Raw genomic sequence first — 16,541 nt, forward strand, 5'->3', positions numbered from 1 at the left:
ACACATGGAATGGCCTGTAACATTGATAACAGCTCTGATGACAACTAAATGGAATTCCTTGACCACAACACTACATGGCGGGCCCACGACATTTTCACCTAATTATAACAACTCTTTGACCTTTGTATTTTTTCAGTGAATGTGTGTTAATAGGGTAGTCTTGGGATAAAGACAAATTGCAATAGGTCGTTTATGCTGTGAAGGAATAGAGTGTATTAATTAGGTTGTTTTCTAAGGCCAGTAATATTCTGAAGGTTTGTGTTTCAGTTCAGCAAGTTTTTCTAATTGGATATTTAATTTGGGCCCCCAAAATAAAGTTTTTTTTACCTTTTTAACATAATCTCTGCCACTGTCAATGTCCTACTGATTTCCCTCCCACAGCTGTGAAAATGTTGTGATGTACATACTTGATGGCGAGCTTCGAGAGCAGTGGACTGTGTGGCTGAATCCACATTTCATCATATAAACTGCTTATTGGCCACTGTCCTTGCCTCCTCTTACATTACAACATGTCTATAAGCAGCAGTTAAACATGTAAAAGCTGCCGAATTCCAACTGTTGCAGCCAAATTCTGAGCAGATACTTGTCAGAGGAGTTCCTCCTATTAACAAATTCATGCCGCTATGCCTCTGTGGATTGTGTAGGGAAGATTGCATAAATTATTTTGTACTTGCTACGTATACTTCTGTGCTTCTGCTTTGCAATTTGTAAAGTGAGTGCAACTGTGTAAACGTTTATAATGACTTAGCGAAGGGGAAAGTTGTTTTTGTTTGATCTGATTCCTAAAATAGTTAAGATTTATCAACTACATTGTAGATAAAGGTAACTTTTTCTGCTGGTTCACTTATCCTGGGCTTCTGTTTCCAAAAACTAGGAAGGATGCAGGGCTGAAAAATGCAGTTCCATCAGTTGGCTTGAAACTTGCTGACCTCATCCAACGCCTGCAACAATGCTACCAGCTCACCACATCTGGCAAGTTTGAAGAGGCAGTGGAGAAGTTCCGACAGATTCTGCTGAGTGTTCCACTGCTTGTGGTGGATAATAAACAGGAGATTTCGGAGGTAACTTTACTTGTGGGAGAAGATTTTTAGAAGCTTGTTATGGAACAATAACAGTTGGTCTAGCATTTGGTAAGATGCTCTGCTAACTCACATGCCTGTTGCTTTGTGGCAGCTGTAAGTGTGAATCAAGTACTACAAAATGGGCAAATTCAACTTATTTTAAAATGGGTGTGCGTTTCCTCACTGCCATTAAGTAGGGTGCAGGTTCCAGTAATAGTGTAAAGGAGAATATAATTTTTAAGACAAATCTTGGCAGAAATAAAATGTGCTTGTGTTATCTATGCCAAAAAAATGCAAGCCTGGATAGTAGCAATAAGGTCTCTGGCTGATGATTTTCCACATATGATATGCCAGACTGTAATGCAACCTCAAAGCCAGGTGTACTTCCTTTGGCATAAATAACTGACAAATGCCGAATTGCATTCAGAGGCATCACACTCCTTTCAGCTATTTGATGTGTCACACTGAGTGCAGCCCTTGTACTCTCCATATAAAACATATCGGTTGACTCGTATGGGGCTCTGAAGACCACCAGAACCCAATCCGCATCACTCAAGAGTATATTCCTTTAGAGTAGAAATCAACTCGGCTGTGACAGCTGTTTCCACAAAAATATTCAGAAGATGCCTCATAACTTATTTTTATTGTGTTTGTTCTGCATCTTGTGCAAGCTTGCTTTCTGTTTTGTGGTGAAGGCTGGGGCATCAGGTTTTGGAGTATTTGTAAACCCTCTCCACATTGGCGGTTTCTTGGGCACACTTTCATAGTATTTGTGAGCATTACTCTACCATCTTTTAACCTGAAAACATCCTTCATTCATTGATGTTACGGATTGTCGGTTACAAATTAATACCCTTGTTTTGTGAAATGACATGCATTCTCATACACATTGCTCATAAAGATTTTGCATTTCCTTTGGCTATGTGTACCCTCCAGTATTTTCTAATGCATTCATGCCAGTGACTACCTGCTACCACTTTCCAGTCTGCTGTTCCCCACCTTATTCTTCTTGTCAATTTTATGTCATAATATCATCTGGATTTCCTAAATTTCCCTCTTACATCTAAATGTTACACAGGTGCTGACAGGAACAATGTGAAGCATCATGAACTTACCCCTTCGTTATATTTTTTCAGGCCCAGCAGCTCATCGCAATCTGCAGAGAATACATTGTTGGACTATCAATGGAAATTGAGCGTAAAAAGCTCCCCAAAGATACCCTTGAGCAGCAGAAGCGAATCTGTGAGGTAAGATAGAACATGAACATCAAGCCCTCAGTTACATGCTCCAGTCATCTTTCTTAATTCCACTTATTAGAATGGTGTAGAACATGGCGGCTAAATACCACTCCACTGAGGACGTATTGTGCAGAAACTTCCAAATATTGTCTGAATGAAAGGTTTGCTTAGGTTATTTACTTGTTGCTGTTTGCGTGAAGTCATCTAAATTGTCTGGCACAAGCCTTTTTAGAGCTCACTGCTACCAACAGTCCCGGCTTATCTGGGTAGCTAGTGCTCTTGACTTCTTGTTCTGGGTGGTGGCCTTTACATCGGACTTTGTTTACACTTTTTTTAAATTTAACAGTCAGAGGTAATTTACAAACCTCACTCAAAGGCAAAGGGGTTGTATTTCTCCTTAATTATCTATAGGCATATTTGTGGGACTGCGATTTTTTTTTTTTTTTTTTTTTTTTTTTTTTTTTTTTTAATTACTCCTGGCCGCTTGTAGGTTTTGGGATTTAAGCACAGTAATAGATGAACAATAACGTTTTATTCCTCAACTATTTTTTCCATGTTAAAATAATGCTATACTGTTTCTTTCGTTAGATGGCAGCTTATTTCACGCACTCCAATCTGCAGCCTGTGCACATGATCCTGGTACTCCGTACTGCACTTAATCTCTTCTTCAAGCTCAAGAACTTCAAGACAGCGGCAACCTTTGCACGTAGACTCTTGGAACTTGGTCCAAAGCCAGATGTGGCACAGCAGGTACGTCTTAAGCATAAGGTAACCACAGTGTACATGGATTTTAATGCGAACAGAATGCAAGAGACATCAATCGTAACTGTCTTTCTTTATGCAGTCCTTATAATAGGGAAAGGATGTGATTAGGTGTCTGCCACACACACAAAAGGTCTGAAATTTTTTTGATACTGGCATGTTCGATGGCATCTGTCGCTGTAGATACGCATGTTTTGCAATAGCTCGCCATCTGGTGTTGGGCCGGAGTGTTACAAGTTGTTTTTCTTCGAAGAAGTCTTTCGAGTCACGGGACCGAGTGACTCCTCCTTTTGTCTCCATTGCGCATGGGCGTCGACTCCATCTTCGATTGTTTTTTTTCCGCCATCGGGTTCGGACGTGTTCCTGTCGCTCCGAGTTTCGGAACGGAAAATTAGCTAATTTCGGAAGATTTTCGTCGGTATTGTTGCGTTCGGGATCGGCGTACTTAGATTCCACACCGCATCGAAGAGCTCCGGTGCCCTTCGGGGTAGTTTTTCGATCCCCCGTCGGGGCCTGGTCGGCCCGACCGCGTGCTGAAGAACGCCGATGGAACGGACCCCATTCCGTTTCTGCCCCAAATGCCACAATAAATACCCCTATACAGACCAACACTTGGTCTGTAACCTGTGCCTGTCACCTGAGCACAGTGAAGACACCTGTGAGGCCTGTCGTGCGTTCCGGTCCCGAAAGACACTCCGAGACCGTTGAGCCAGAAGACTTCATATGGCGTCCGCGCCGACAGCCCACCGAGAGTTCGAGGAGCAGGAAGAGGAAGGTACCTTCTCGATCCAAGAATCGGACTCCGAAGGATTCGACGATACACAAACCGTGAGTAAGACGTCGAAAACCACACAGAGAAAGATTTACAAGGCCCAGGGGACGCCACTGCCATCCGGCCATGGCTCCACCCATAAATTCGGTGACCGACCGTCGGCACCGAAAAAGGCCCAAACAGTGCCGAGGTCGTCCGACTCCGGTCGAGACACCGGCACGCAGCCTTCTCGGGACCGAGAAAGTGCTGGAGACAAGCCTCGACACCGAGATGCCGGTGTGGACACGGCTCGACGCCGAGACAGCGGCACCGAAGAAGATCGACGCCGAGAGGTTTCGGCCCCGAAAAAGAAAAAAGTCACCTCGGAGCCGAAAAAACACGCAGACAGGGTTTCGATGCCGAAACAAACTGCAAGCGACCCAGCTTTAGGCTCTTATACAGAAGAGCACTCGCTAACCTCCCAAATGCAAAAGCATAGGTTTGAGGAAGAGCTACAAGCAACTGATGTGGACCATACGCAAAAGCGTATCTTCATACAGCAGGGGACAGGAAAAATAAGCACCCTTCCCCCCCATTAGGAGAAAGAGAAGGTTGGAGTTCCAGACTGAACAGACACCACAACCAAAAGTGGTGAAAAGAGTTACCCCACCACCCTCTCCTCCGCCCGTGATTAACGTCTCACCAGCACGAACTCCATCACACTCCCCAGCTCACACCACCATAAGCCAGGGTGACCAAGATCAAGACGCATGGGACCTATACGACGCCCCAGTGTCAGATAACAGTCAGGAGGCATACCCTACGAAGCCATCTCCACCAGAAGACAGCACCGCGTATTCTCAAGTGGTGGCTAGAGCAGCACAATTTCACAACTTAAGCCTCCACTCAGAACAGGTCGAGGATGATTTTTTATTCAACACACTCTCCTCCACCCACAGCTCATACCAAAGCCTGCCTATGCTCCCTGGTATGCTCCGGCACGCGAAAAATCTTTAAGGAGCCGGTCAAAAGTAGGGCAATCACACCAAGGGTGGAAAAAAAGTATAAGGCGCCTCCTACAGACCCGGTTTTCATCACTACACAGCTGCCACCAGACTCTGTCGTTGTAGGAGCAGCTAGGAAAAGGGCCAACTCTCACACATCTGGAGATGCACCACCCCCAGATAAAGAAAGCCGCAAGTTCGATGCAGCTGGTAAAAGAGTCGCAGCACAAGCTGCAAACCAGTGGCGCATCGCGAACTCCCAGGCACTACTTGCGCGCTATGACAGAGCCCACTGGGACGAGATGCAACATCTCATTGAACATCTGCCCAAGGACTTACAAAATAGGGCAAAACAAGTGGTTGAGGAGGGACAGACCATTTCCAACAACCAGATCCGCTCCTCCATGGACGCTGCAGATACAGCTGCACGGACAATTAATACATCTGTAACTATCAGAAGGCATGCATGGCTCCGAACGTCTGGATTTAAACCAGAGATTCAACAAGCAGTTCTCAATATGCCTTTTAATGAAAAAGAACTGTTCGGTCCAGAAGTGGACACAGCGATTGAGAAACTCAAAAAAGATACGGACACTGCCAAAGCCATGGGCGCACTCTACTCCCCGCAGAGCAGAGGGAATTACAGCACATTCCGTAAAACGCCCTTTCGAGGGGGGTTTCGGGGTCAGAGCACACAAGCCAGCACCTCACAAGCAACACCGTCCAGTTACCAGGGACAGTATAGAGGAGGTTTTCGGGGACAATATAGAGGAGGGCAATTCCCTAGAAATAGAGGAAGATTTCAGAGCCCCAAAACCCCTACTACTAAACAGTGACTCACATGTCACTCACCCCCTCCACACAACACCAGTGGGGGGAAGAATAAGTCATTATTACAAAGCATGGGAGGAAATCACTACAGACACTTGGGTTCTAGCAATTATCCAACATGGTTATTGCATAGAATTTCTACAATTCCCTCCAAACATACCACCAAAAGCACAAAATTTAACAACACACCATTCCAATCTCCTGGAGATAGAAGTGCAGGCACTATTGCAAAAGAATGCAATCGAATTAGTGCCAAACACACAAATAAACACAGGAGTTTACTCACTGTACTTTCTGATACCAAAGAAGGACAAAACGCTGAGACCAATCCTAGACCTCGGAGTAGTGAACACTTTCATCAAATCAGACCACTTTCACATGGTCACACTACAAGAAGTATTGCCATTGCTAAAACTACATGACTACATGGCAACTTTAGACCTCAAGGATGCTTATTTCCATATACCAATACACCCATCGCACAGGAAATACCTAAGGTTTGTATTCAAAGGAATACATTACCAATTCAAGGTACTGCCTTTCGGATTAACAACTGCACCAAGAGTCTTTACCAAATGCCTAGCGGTAGTCGCTGCACACATAAGAAGGCAGCAAATACATGTGTTCCCATATCTAGACGACTGGCTAATCAAGGCCCATTCGTTAATACAGTGCTCAAATCACACAAATCATATCATACAAACCCTCTTCAAACTAGGGTTCACCGTCAATTTCACAAAATCCAAAATTCTGCCGCGCAAGGTACAACAATACCTGGGAGCCATAATAGACACATCAAAAGGAGTAGCCACTCCAAGTCCACAAAGAATTCGAAATTTCAACACCATCATACAACGCATGTATCCAACACAAAGGATACACGCAAAGATGGTACTACAACTCCTAGGCATGATGTCTTCATGCATAGCCATTGTCCCAAACGCAAGACTGCACATGAGGCCCTTACAACAGTGCCTAGCATCACAATGGTCACAAGCACAGGGTCACCTTCTAGATCTGGTGTTAATAGACCGCCAAACTTACCTCTCGCTTCTATGGTGGAACAACATAAATTTAAACAAAGGGCGGCCTTTCCAAGACCCAGTGCCACAATACGTAATAACAACAGATGCTTCCATGACAGGGTGGGGAGCACACCTCGATCAACACAGCATACAAGGACAATGGAACGTACATCAAACAAAACTGCATATAAATCACCTAGAACTTCTAGCAGTTTTTCAAGCACTAAAAGCTTTCCAACCAATAATAGTTCACAAATACATTCTCGTCAAAACAGACAACATGACAACAATGTATTATCTAAACAAGCAGGGGGGGACGCACTCCATGCAGTTAAGCCTGCTAGCACAAAAGATTTGGCGTTGGGCAATTCACAACCAAATTCGCCTAATAGCACAATTTATACCAGGGATCCAAAATCAACTCGCAGACAATCTCTCTCGAGATCACCAACAGGTCCACGAATGGGAAATTCACCCCCAAATTCTGAACACTTATTTCAAACTCTGGGGAACACCTCAGATAGACTTGTTTGCGACAAGGGAGAACGCAAAATGCCAAAACTTCGCATACAGATACCCACACGAACAATCCCAAGGCAATGCCCTATGGATGAACTGGTCAGGGATATTTGCTTACGCTTTTCCTCCTCTCCCTCTCCTTCCTTACCTGGTAAACAAACTCAGTCAAAGCAAACTCAAACTCATATTGATAGCACCAACTTGGGCAAGGCAACCCTGGTACACAACGCTGCTAGACCTATCAGTAGTACCCTGCATCAAATTGCCCAACAGGCCAGATCTGTTGACACAGCACAACCAAAAGATCAGACACCCAGATCCAGCATCGCTGAATCTAGCAATCTGGCTCCTGAAATCCTAGAATTCGGGCACTTACAACTTACCCAAGAATGTATGGAAGTCATAAAACAAGCCAGAAGGCCATCCACCAGGCACTGCTATGCAAGTAAATGGAAGAGGTTTGTTTGCTACTGCCATATTAATCAAATACAACCATTACACACAACTCCAGAACATGTAGTGGGTTACTTGCTTCACTTACAAAAATCTAACCTGGCTTTCTCTTCCATTAAAATACACCTTGCAGCAATATCTGCATACCTGCAGACTACCTATTCAACTTCCCTATATAAGATACCAGTCATTAAAGCATTCATGGAGGGCCTTAGGAGAATTATACCACCAAGAACACCACCTGTTCCTTCATGGAACCTAAATGTTGTCCTAACTAGACTTATGGGTCCACCTTTTGAACCCATGCACTCCTGCGACATACAGTTCCTAACCTGGAAGGTGGCATTTCTCATCACCATTACTTCCCTAAGAAGAGTAAGCGAGATTCAGGCGTTTACAATACAGGAACCTTTTATACAACTACACAAGAATAAGGTCGTCCTAAGGACCAATCCAAAATTTTTGCCAAAGGTTATTTCACCGTTCCATCTAAATCAAACAGTGGAACTTCCAGTGTTCTTTCCACAGCCAGATACCGTAGCTGAAAGGGCACTACATACATTAGATGTCAAAAGAGCATTGATGTATTACATTGACAGAACAAAAAACATCAGAAAGACTAAACAACTATTTATTGCATTTCAAAAACCTCATGCAGGAAACCCAATATCAAAACAAGGTATAGCCAGATGGATAGTTAAATGCATCCAAATCTGCTACCTTAAAGCTAAACGACAGCTGCCCATTACACCAAGGGCACACTCAACCAGAAAGAAAGGTGCTACCATGGCCTTTCTAGGAAACATCCCAATGCAAGAAATATGTAAGGCAGCCACATGGTCTACGCCTCACACATTCACCAAGCACTACTGTGTAGACGTGTTATCCGCACAACAAGCCACAGTAGGTCAAGCCGTATTAAGAACATTATTTCAGACTACTTCCACTCCTACAGGCTGATCCACCGCTTTTGGGGAGATAACTGCTTACTAGTCTATGCAAAACATGCGTATCTACAGCGACAGATGCCATCGAACTGAAAATGTCACTTACCCAGTGTACATCTGTTCGTGGCATCAGTCGCAGTAGATTCGCATGTGCCCACCCGCCTCCCCGGGAGCCTGTAGCAGTTTGGAAGTTACCTTCAATTATTTATATATGTATCATCTCAACCTTAAATAGGTGCATACTTAGTCACTCCATTGCATGGGCACTATTACTACAATTCAACTCCTACCTCACCCTCTGCGGGGAAAAACAATCGAAGTTGGAGTCGACGCCCATGCGCAATGGAGACAAAAGGAGGAGTCACTCGGTCCCGTGACTCGAAAGACTTCTTCGAAGAAAAACAACTTGTAACACTCCGGCCCAACACCAGATGGCGAGCTATTGCAAAACATGCGAATCTACTGCGACTGATGCCACGAACAGATGTACACTGGGTAAGTGACATTTTCATTATCCTATGTGAACAAATTGTAGGCAACTTTTGGTAGAGTTGTGAACAGTTTACACCCTTCATTTTGAGTTTAGTTTTCCCTTTTATGCAACTTTAAGGTATTGATGTCGAATATACAGGTTTGATGGCATGTGTGGTTGTAGATACACACACTCTGCATGCTCCTGCCATCTAGTTTTGGGTTTGGAGTGTTGCAAGTTGTTTTTCCTTGAAGTATTTTTGAGTCACAGGATCGATTGACTCCTTGGTGATACTGCGCATGGGCATCAACTCCTTTGTTAGGTTGTTTTAGCTCCGCTGTCTGGTTTGGGTGCGTGTCTCTCTTCGCAATTCTCAAGTACCCATCTGTGCCACAGATCACAGTCAAGTTTCCAGGGCAGGACTAGTTTATTGTACAAGCACAGAAATGTCACCAAGGCCTATGTATTATTGCATCAAGCGACCACAGTACCTTGCTAGATATTTAGGGGGGGGGGAGTGAATCCTGTTTTTTTTTAAACACACACACACCCCACATTGGTGATAGTGAGTGTAATAAGTTTCCCTTGAGCTTGTCGTCTTTAGATAATTTCAATATTGTGTTAAAAGTCTCTCTGACCTTCGAATTTAAGTATTTGGCAGGAGTCATTTTGTGACCTTTGCAAGTCACTCCACACTGTCAACATTTCTGTAATGTTGGATTCTACTAAGTTTCAGCTCTAAACCACACTTCCTGCTATTTGAAACCTGCATGCATGTAACTTCATGTACCAAATTCGAAACTGAAAACCATGCTTGAGAAGAAAGTTGCAGTGAAAACTCTGCAGATGCAGCTTAAATACAGGGAAGGTGTGATTGGAGCATACAATACAGTGTGAACGGGGGAGATGTATAGGTGGTGTTTTATGTCTTCCATGGTACAGTGCGATGATCGGTAATCTGGGGATAATTATATGTTCGATGGCATCTGTCGCTGTAGATACGCATGTTCTGCAATAGCTCGCCATCTGGTGTTGGGCCGGAGTGTTACAAGTTGTTTTTCTTCGAAGAAGTCTTTCGAGTCACGGGACCGAGTGACTCCTCCTTTTGTCTCCATTGCGCATGGGCGTCGACTCCATCTTCGATTGTTTTTTTTCCGCCATCGGGTTCGGACGTGTTCCTGTCGCTCCGAGTTTCGGAACAGAAAACATAGTTAATTTCGGAAGATTTTCGTCGGTATTGTTGCGTTCGGGATCGGCGTACTTAGATTCAACACCGCATCGAAGAGCTCCGGTGCCCTTCGGGGTAGTTTTTCGATCCTCCGTCGGGGCCTGGTCGGCCCGACCGCGTGCTGAGGAACGCCGATGGAACGGACCCCTTTCCGTTTCTGCCCCAAATGCCACAATAAATACCCCTACACAGACCAACACTTGGTCTGCAACCTGTGCCTGTCACCTGAGCACAGCGAAGACACCTGCGAGGCCTGTCGTGCGTTCCGGTCCCGAAAAACACTCCGAGACCGTCGAGCCAGAAGACTTCAAATGGCGTCCGCACCGACAGCCCGACGGGAGTTCGAGGAACAGGAAGAGGAAGGTACCTTCTCGATCCAAGACTCAGACTCCGAAGGATTCGACGATACACAAACCGTGAGTAAGACGTCGAAAACCACACAAAGAAACATTTACAAGGCCCAGGGGACGCCACTGCCACCAGGCCATGGCTCAACCCATAAAATCGGTGACCGACCGTCGGCACCGAAAAAGGCCCAAACAGTGCCGAGATCGTCCGACTCCGGTCGAGACACCGGCACGCAGCCTTCTCGGGACCGAGAAAGTGCTGGAGACAAGCCTCGACACCGAGATGCCGGTGTGGACACGGCTCGACGCCGAGACAGCGGCACCGAAACAGATCGACGCCGAGAGGTTTCGGCCCCGAAAAGAAAAAAAGTCACCTCGGAGCCGAAAAAACACGCAGACAAAGTTTCCATGCCGAAACAAACTGCAAACGACCCAGCTTCAGGCTCTTATACAGAAGAGCACTCGCTAACCTCCCAAATGCAGAAGCATAGGTTTGAGGAAGAGCTACAAGCAACTGATGCGGACCATACGCAAAAGCGTATCTTCATTCAGCAGGGGACAGGAAAAATAAGCACCCTTCCCCCCATTAGGAGAAAGAGAAGGTTGGAGTTCCAGACGGAACAAGCACCACAACCAAAAGTGGTGAAAAGAGTTACACCACCACCCTCTCCTCCGCCCGTGATTAACGTTTCACCAGCACAAACGCCATCACACTCCCCAGCTCACACCACCATGAGCCAGGGTGACCAAGACCAGGACGCATGGGACCTATACGACGCCCCAGTGTCAGATAACAGCCCAGAGGCATACCCTACAAAACCATCTCCACCAGAAGACAGCACCGCGTACTCTCAGGTGGTGGCTAGAGCAGCACAATTTCACAACGTAAGCCTCCACTCAGAACAGGTCGAGGATGATTTCTTGTTCAACACACTCTCCTCCACCCACAGCTCCTACCAAAGCCTGCCTATGCTCCCTGGTATGCTCCGGCACGCAAAAGACATATTTAAGGACCCGGTCAAAAGTAGGGCAATCACACCAAGGGTGGAAAAAAAGTATAAGCCGCCTCCTACGGACCCGGCTTTCATCACAACACAGCTGCCACCAGACTCTGTTGTTGTAGGAGCAGCTAGGAAAAGGGCCAACTCTCACACATCTGGAGATGCACCACCCCCAGATAAAGAAAGCCGCAAGTTTGATGCAGCTGGTAAGAGAGTCGCAGCACAAGCTGCAAACCAGTGGCGCATCGCGAACTCCCAGGCACTACTTGCGCGCTATGACAGAGCCCACTGGGACGAGATGCAACATCTCATTGAACATCTGCCCAAAGACTTCCAAAATAGGGCAAAACAAGTGGTTGAGGAGGGACAGGCCATCTCCAACAACCAGATCCGCTCCTCCATGGACGCTGCAGATACAGCTGCACGGACAATTAATACATCTGTAACTATCAGAAGGCATGCATGGCTCCGAACGTCTGGATTTAAACCAGAGATTCAACAAGCAGTTCTCAATATGCCTTTTAATGAAAAAGAACTGTTCGGTCCAGAAGTGGACACAGCGATTGAGAAACTCAAAAAAGATACGGACACTGCCAAAGCCATGGGCGCACTCTACTCCCCGCAGAGCAGAGGGAATTACAGCTCATTCCGTAAAACGCCCTTTCGAGGGGGGTTTCGGGGTCAAAGCACACAAGCCAGCACCTCACAAGCCACACCGTCCAGTTACCAAGGACAGTATAGAGGAGGTTTTCGGGGACAATATAGAGGAGGGCAATTCCCTAGAAATAGAGGAAGATTCCAAAGCCCCAAAACCCCTACTACTAAACAGTGACTCACATGTCACTCACCCCCTCCACACAACACCAGTGGGGGGACGAATCGGTCATTATTACAGAGCATGGGAGAAAATCACTACAGACACTTGGGTTCTAGCAATTATCCAACATGGTTACTGCATAGAATTTCTACAGTTCCCTCCAAACATACCACCAAAAGCACAAAATTTAACAACACACCATTCCAATCTCCTAGAGATAGAAGTGCAGGCACTATTGCAAAAGAATGCAATCGAATTAGTGCCAAACACACAAATAAACACAGGAGTTTACTCACTGTACTTTCTGATACCAAAGAAGGACAAAACACTAAGACCAATCTTAGACCTCAGAGTAGTCAACACTTTCATCAAATCAGACCACTTCCACATGGTCACACTACAAGAAGTATTGCCATTGCTAAAGCTGCACGACTACATGGCAACTTTAGACCTCAAGGATGCTTATTTCCATATACCAATACACCCATCGCACAGGAAATACCTAAGGTTTGTATTCAAAGGAATACATTACCAATTCAAGGTACTGCCTTTCGGATTAACAACCGCACCAAGGGTCTTTACCAAATGTCTAGCGGTAGTCGCTGCACACATCAGAAGGCAGCAAATACATGTGTTCCCATATCTAGACGACTGGCTAATCAAGGCCCATTCGTTAATAGAGTGCTCAAATCACACAAATCATATCATACAAACCCTCTTCAAACTAGGGTTCACCGTCAATTTCACAAAATCCAAAATTCTGCCACGCAAGGTACAACAATACCTGGGAGCCATAATAGACACATCAAAAGGAGTAGCCACTCCAAGTCCACAAAGAATTCAAAATTTCAACACCATCATACAACGCATGTATCCAACACAAAAGATACAAGCAAAGATGGTATTACAACTCCTAGGCATGATGTCATCATGCATAGCCATTGTCCCAAACGCAAGACTGCACATGAGGCCCTTACAACAATGCCTAGCATCACAGTGGTCTCAAGCACAGGGTCACCTTCTAGATCTGGTGTTAATAGACCGCCAAACTTACCTCTCGCTTCTGTGGTGGAACAACATAAATTTAAACAAGGGGCGGCCTTTCCAAGACCCAGTGCCACAATACGTAATAACAACAGATGCTTCCATGACAGGGTGGGGAGCACACCTCGATCAACACAGCATACAAGGACAATGGAACGTACATCAAACAAAACTGCATATCAATCACCTAGAACTTCTTGCAGTTTTTCAAGCACTAAAAGCTTTCCAACCAATAATAGTTCACAAATACATTCTCGTCAAAACAGACAACATGACAACAATGTATTATCTAAACAAGCAGGGAGGGACGCACTCCACGCAGTTAAGCCTGTTAGCACAAAAAATTTGGCATTGGGCAATTCACAACCAGATTCGCCTAATTGCACAGTTTATACCAGGGATACAAAATCAACTCGCAGACAATCTCTCTCGAAATCACCAACAGGTCCACGAATGGGAAATTCACCCCCAAATACTGAACACTTATTTCAAACTCGGGGGAACACCTCAGATAGACTTGTTTGCGACAAGGGAGAACGCAAAATGCCAAAACTTCGCATCCAGATACCCACACAAACAATCCCAAGGCAATGCCCTATGGATGAACTGGTCAGGGATATTTGCTTACGCTTTTCCTCCTCTCCCTCTCCTTCCTTACCTGGTAAACAAACTCAGTCAAAACAAACTCAAACTCATATTGATAGCACCAACTTGGGCAAGGCAACCCTGGTACACAACGCTGCTAGACCTATCAGTGGTACCCTGCATCAAATTGCCCAACAGGCCAGATCTGTTGACACAGCACAACCAAAATATCAGACACCCAGATCCAGCATCGCTGAATCTAGCAATCTGGCTCCTGAAATCCTAGAATTCGGGCACTTACAACTTACCCAAGAATGTATGGAAGTCATAAAACAAGCAAGAAGGCCATCCACCAGGCACTGCTATGCAAGTAAATGGAAGAGGTTTGTTTGCTACTGCCATATTAATCAAATACAACCATTACACACAACTCCAGAACATGTAGTGGGTTACTTGCTTCACTTACAAAAATCTAACCTAGCTTTCTCTTCCATTAAGATTCACCTTGCAGCAATATCTGCATACCTGCAGACTACCTATTCAACTTCCCTATATAAAATACCAGTCATTAAAGCATTCATGGAGGGCCTTAGGAGAATTATACCACCAAGAACACTACCTGTTCCTTCATGGAACCTAAATGTTGTCCTAACTAGACTTATGGGTCCACCTTTTGAACCCATGCACTCCTGCGACATACAGTTCCTAACCTGGAAGGTGGCATTTCTCATCGCCATTACTTCCCTGAGAAGAGTAAGCGAGATTCAGGCGTTTACTATACAGGAACCTTTTATACAACTACACAAAAATAAGGTCGTCCTAAGGACCAATCCTAAATTTTTGCCAAAGGTTATTTCACCGTTCCATCTAAATCAAACAGTGGAACTTCCGGTGTTCTTTCCACAGCCAGATACTGTAGCTGAAAGGGCACTACATACATTAGATGTCAAAAGAGCATTAATGTATTACATTGACAGAACAAAGAACATCAGAAAGACTAAACAGCTCTTTATTGCATTTCAAAAACCTCATGCAGGAAACCCAATTTCAAAACAAGGTATCGCCAGATGGATAGTTAAATGCATCCAAATCTGCTACCTTAAAGCTAAACGACAGCTGCCCATTACACCAAGGGCACACTCAACCAGAAAGAAAGGTGCTACCATGGCCTTTCTAGGAAACATCCCAATGCAAGAAATATGTAAGGCAGCCACATGGTCTACGCCTCACACATTCACCAAGCACTACTGTGTAGACGTGTTATCCGCACAACAAGCCACAGTAGGTCAAGCTGTATTAAGGACATTATTTCAGACTACTTCCACTCCTACAGGCTGATCCACCGCTTTTGGGGAAATAACTGCTTACTAGTCTATTGCAGAACATGCGTATCTACAGCGACAGATGCCATCGAACTGAAAATGTCACTTACCCAGTGTACATCTGTTCGTGGCATCAGTCGCAGTAGATTCGCATGTGCCCACCCGCCTCCCCGGGAGCCTGTAGCAGTTTGGAAGTTACCTTCAATTATTTATATATGTATCATCTCAACCTTAAATAGGTGCATACCTAGTCACTCCATTGCATGGGCACTATTACTACAATTCAACTCCTACCTCACCCTCTGCGGGGAAAAACAATCGAAGATGGAGTCGACGCCCATGCGCAATGGAGACAAAAGGAGGAGTCACTCGGTCCCGTGACTCGAAAGACTTCTTCGAAGAAAAACAACTTGTAACACTCCGGCCCAACACCAGATGGCGAGCTATTGCAGAACATGCGAATCTACTGCGACTGATGCCACGAACAGATGTACACTGGGTAAGTGACATTTTCATTACATTGTTTAGGCTTCTCTTAGATTCAGAGTGTATTTTTACGTTTGTATTTGTAATTACAACTATTTTGCGTGGCTTAGGCTGTCGCCCTATAAAATAGGACCACTAGGGTTGGGTGGCATTCGTATTTTATAGTGCACTTTCTAATTATTCTATTTGCGTGGTAAACCTTTACAGGCTCTTGCAATAAAAAGGAAACAGTATATTGTGGGTTTGAAAACGAAAGCATACTTATAGAGCCTTTATATTTGGCTTATCCAAATACCTTGGCTAATACCTACCCACCTCCCAATGCCAACCTCCTCATTATTTTCACTCGGATACGTGTTTGAAGGCACAATTTATGAACTTCATGGATAGCTATTGATTCCACAGAGTTGAAGGTGTAACCGCTAATAAAACGAGAATTGTGTAGCTTCCTGTGACTACTGGGGCATTATAAGTAGGAAATGTTTTCAGGATTAAGGCAGTTGACCACTCTTAAGACCTCCATGACATTTAATTTTTTGAAATGTATTGCATTGTTATTTTTTCCTGAGATACCCTTGCCAGGAAAATAACTGGCTGGTACTTAATTTTGAGTTTAGATATGAGCTTTGGCTGTTTGGGGTTTTAACA

The 16,541-nt window shown here is 44.9% G+C and overlaps 1 protein-coding gene across 1 annotated transcript in view; it reads left to right on the forward strand.

The window, feature by feature from the left end:
- COPA (COPI coat complex subunit alpha) overlaps positions 1-16,541 on the forward strand; it is a 245,868-nt gene that overhangs the window by 196,039 nt on the left and 33,288 nt on the right. Inside the window, exons 29-31 of the mRNA XM_069217919.1 lie at positions 875-1,061; positions 2,198-2,308; positions 2,888-3,049. Of these exons, the coding sequence (XP_069074020.1) occupies positions 875-1,061; positions 2,198-2,308; positions 2,888-3,049 (460 nt within the window). The remainder of the gene's footprint in view (positions 1-874; positions 1,062-2,197; positions 2,309-2,887; positions 3,050-16,541) is intronic.

The sequence above is a fragment of the Pleurodeles waltl genome, chromosome 12 (genome assembly GCF_031143425.1).
Source record: "Pleurodeles waltl isolate 20211129_DDA chromosome 12, aPleWal1.hap1.20221129, whole genome shotgun sequence".
NCBI classification, from domain to species: domain Eukaryota; kingdom Metazoa; phylum Chordata; class Amphibia; order Caudata; family Salamandridae; genus Pleurodeles; species Pleurodeles waltl.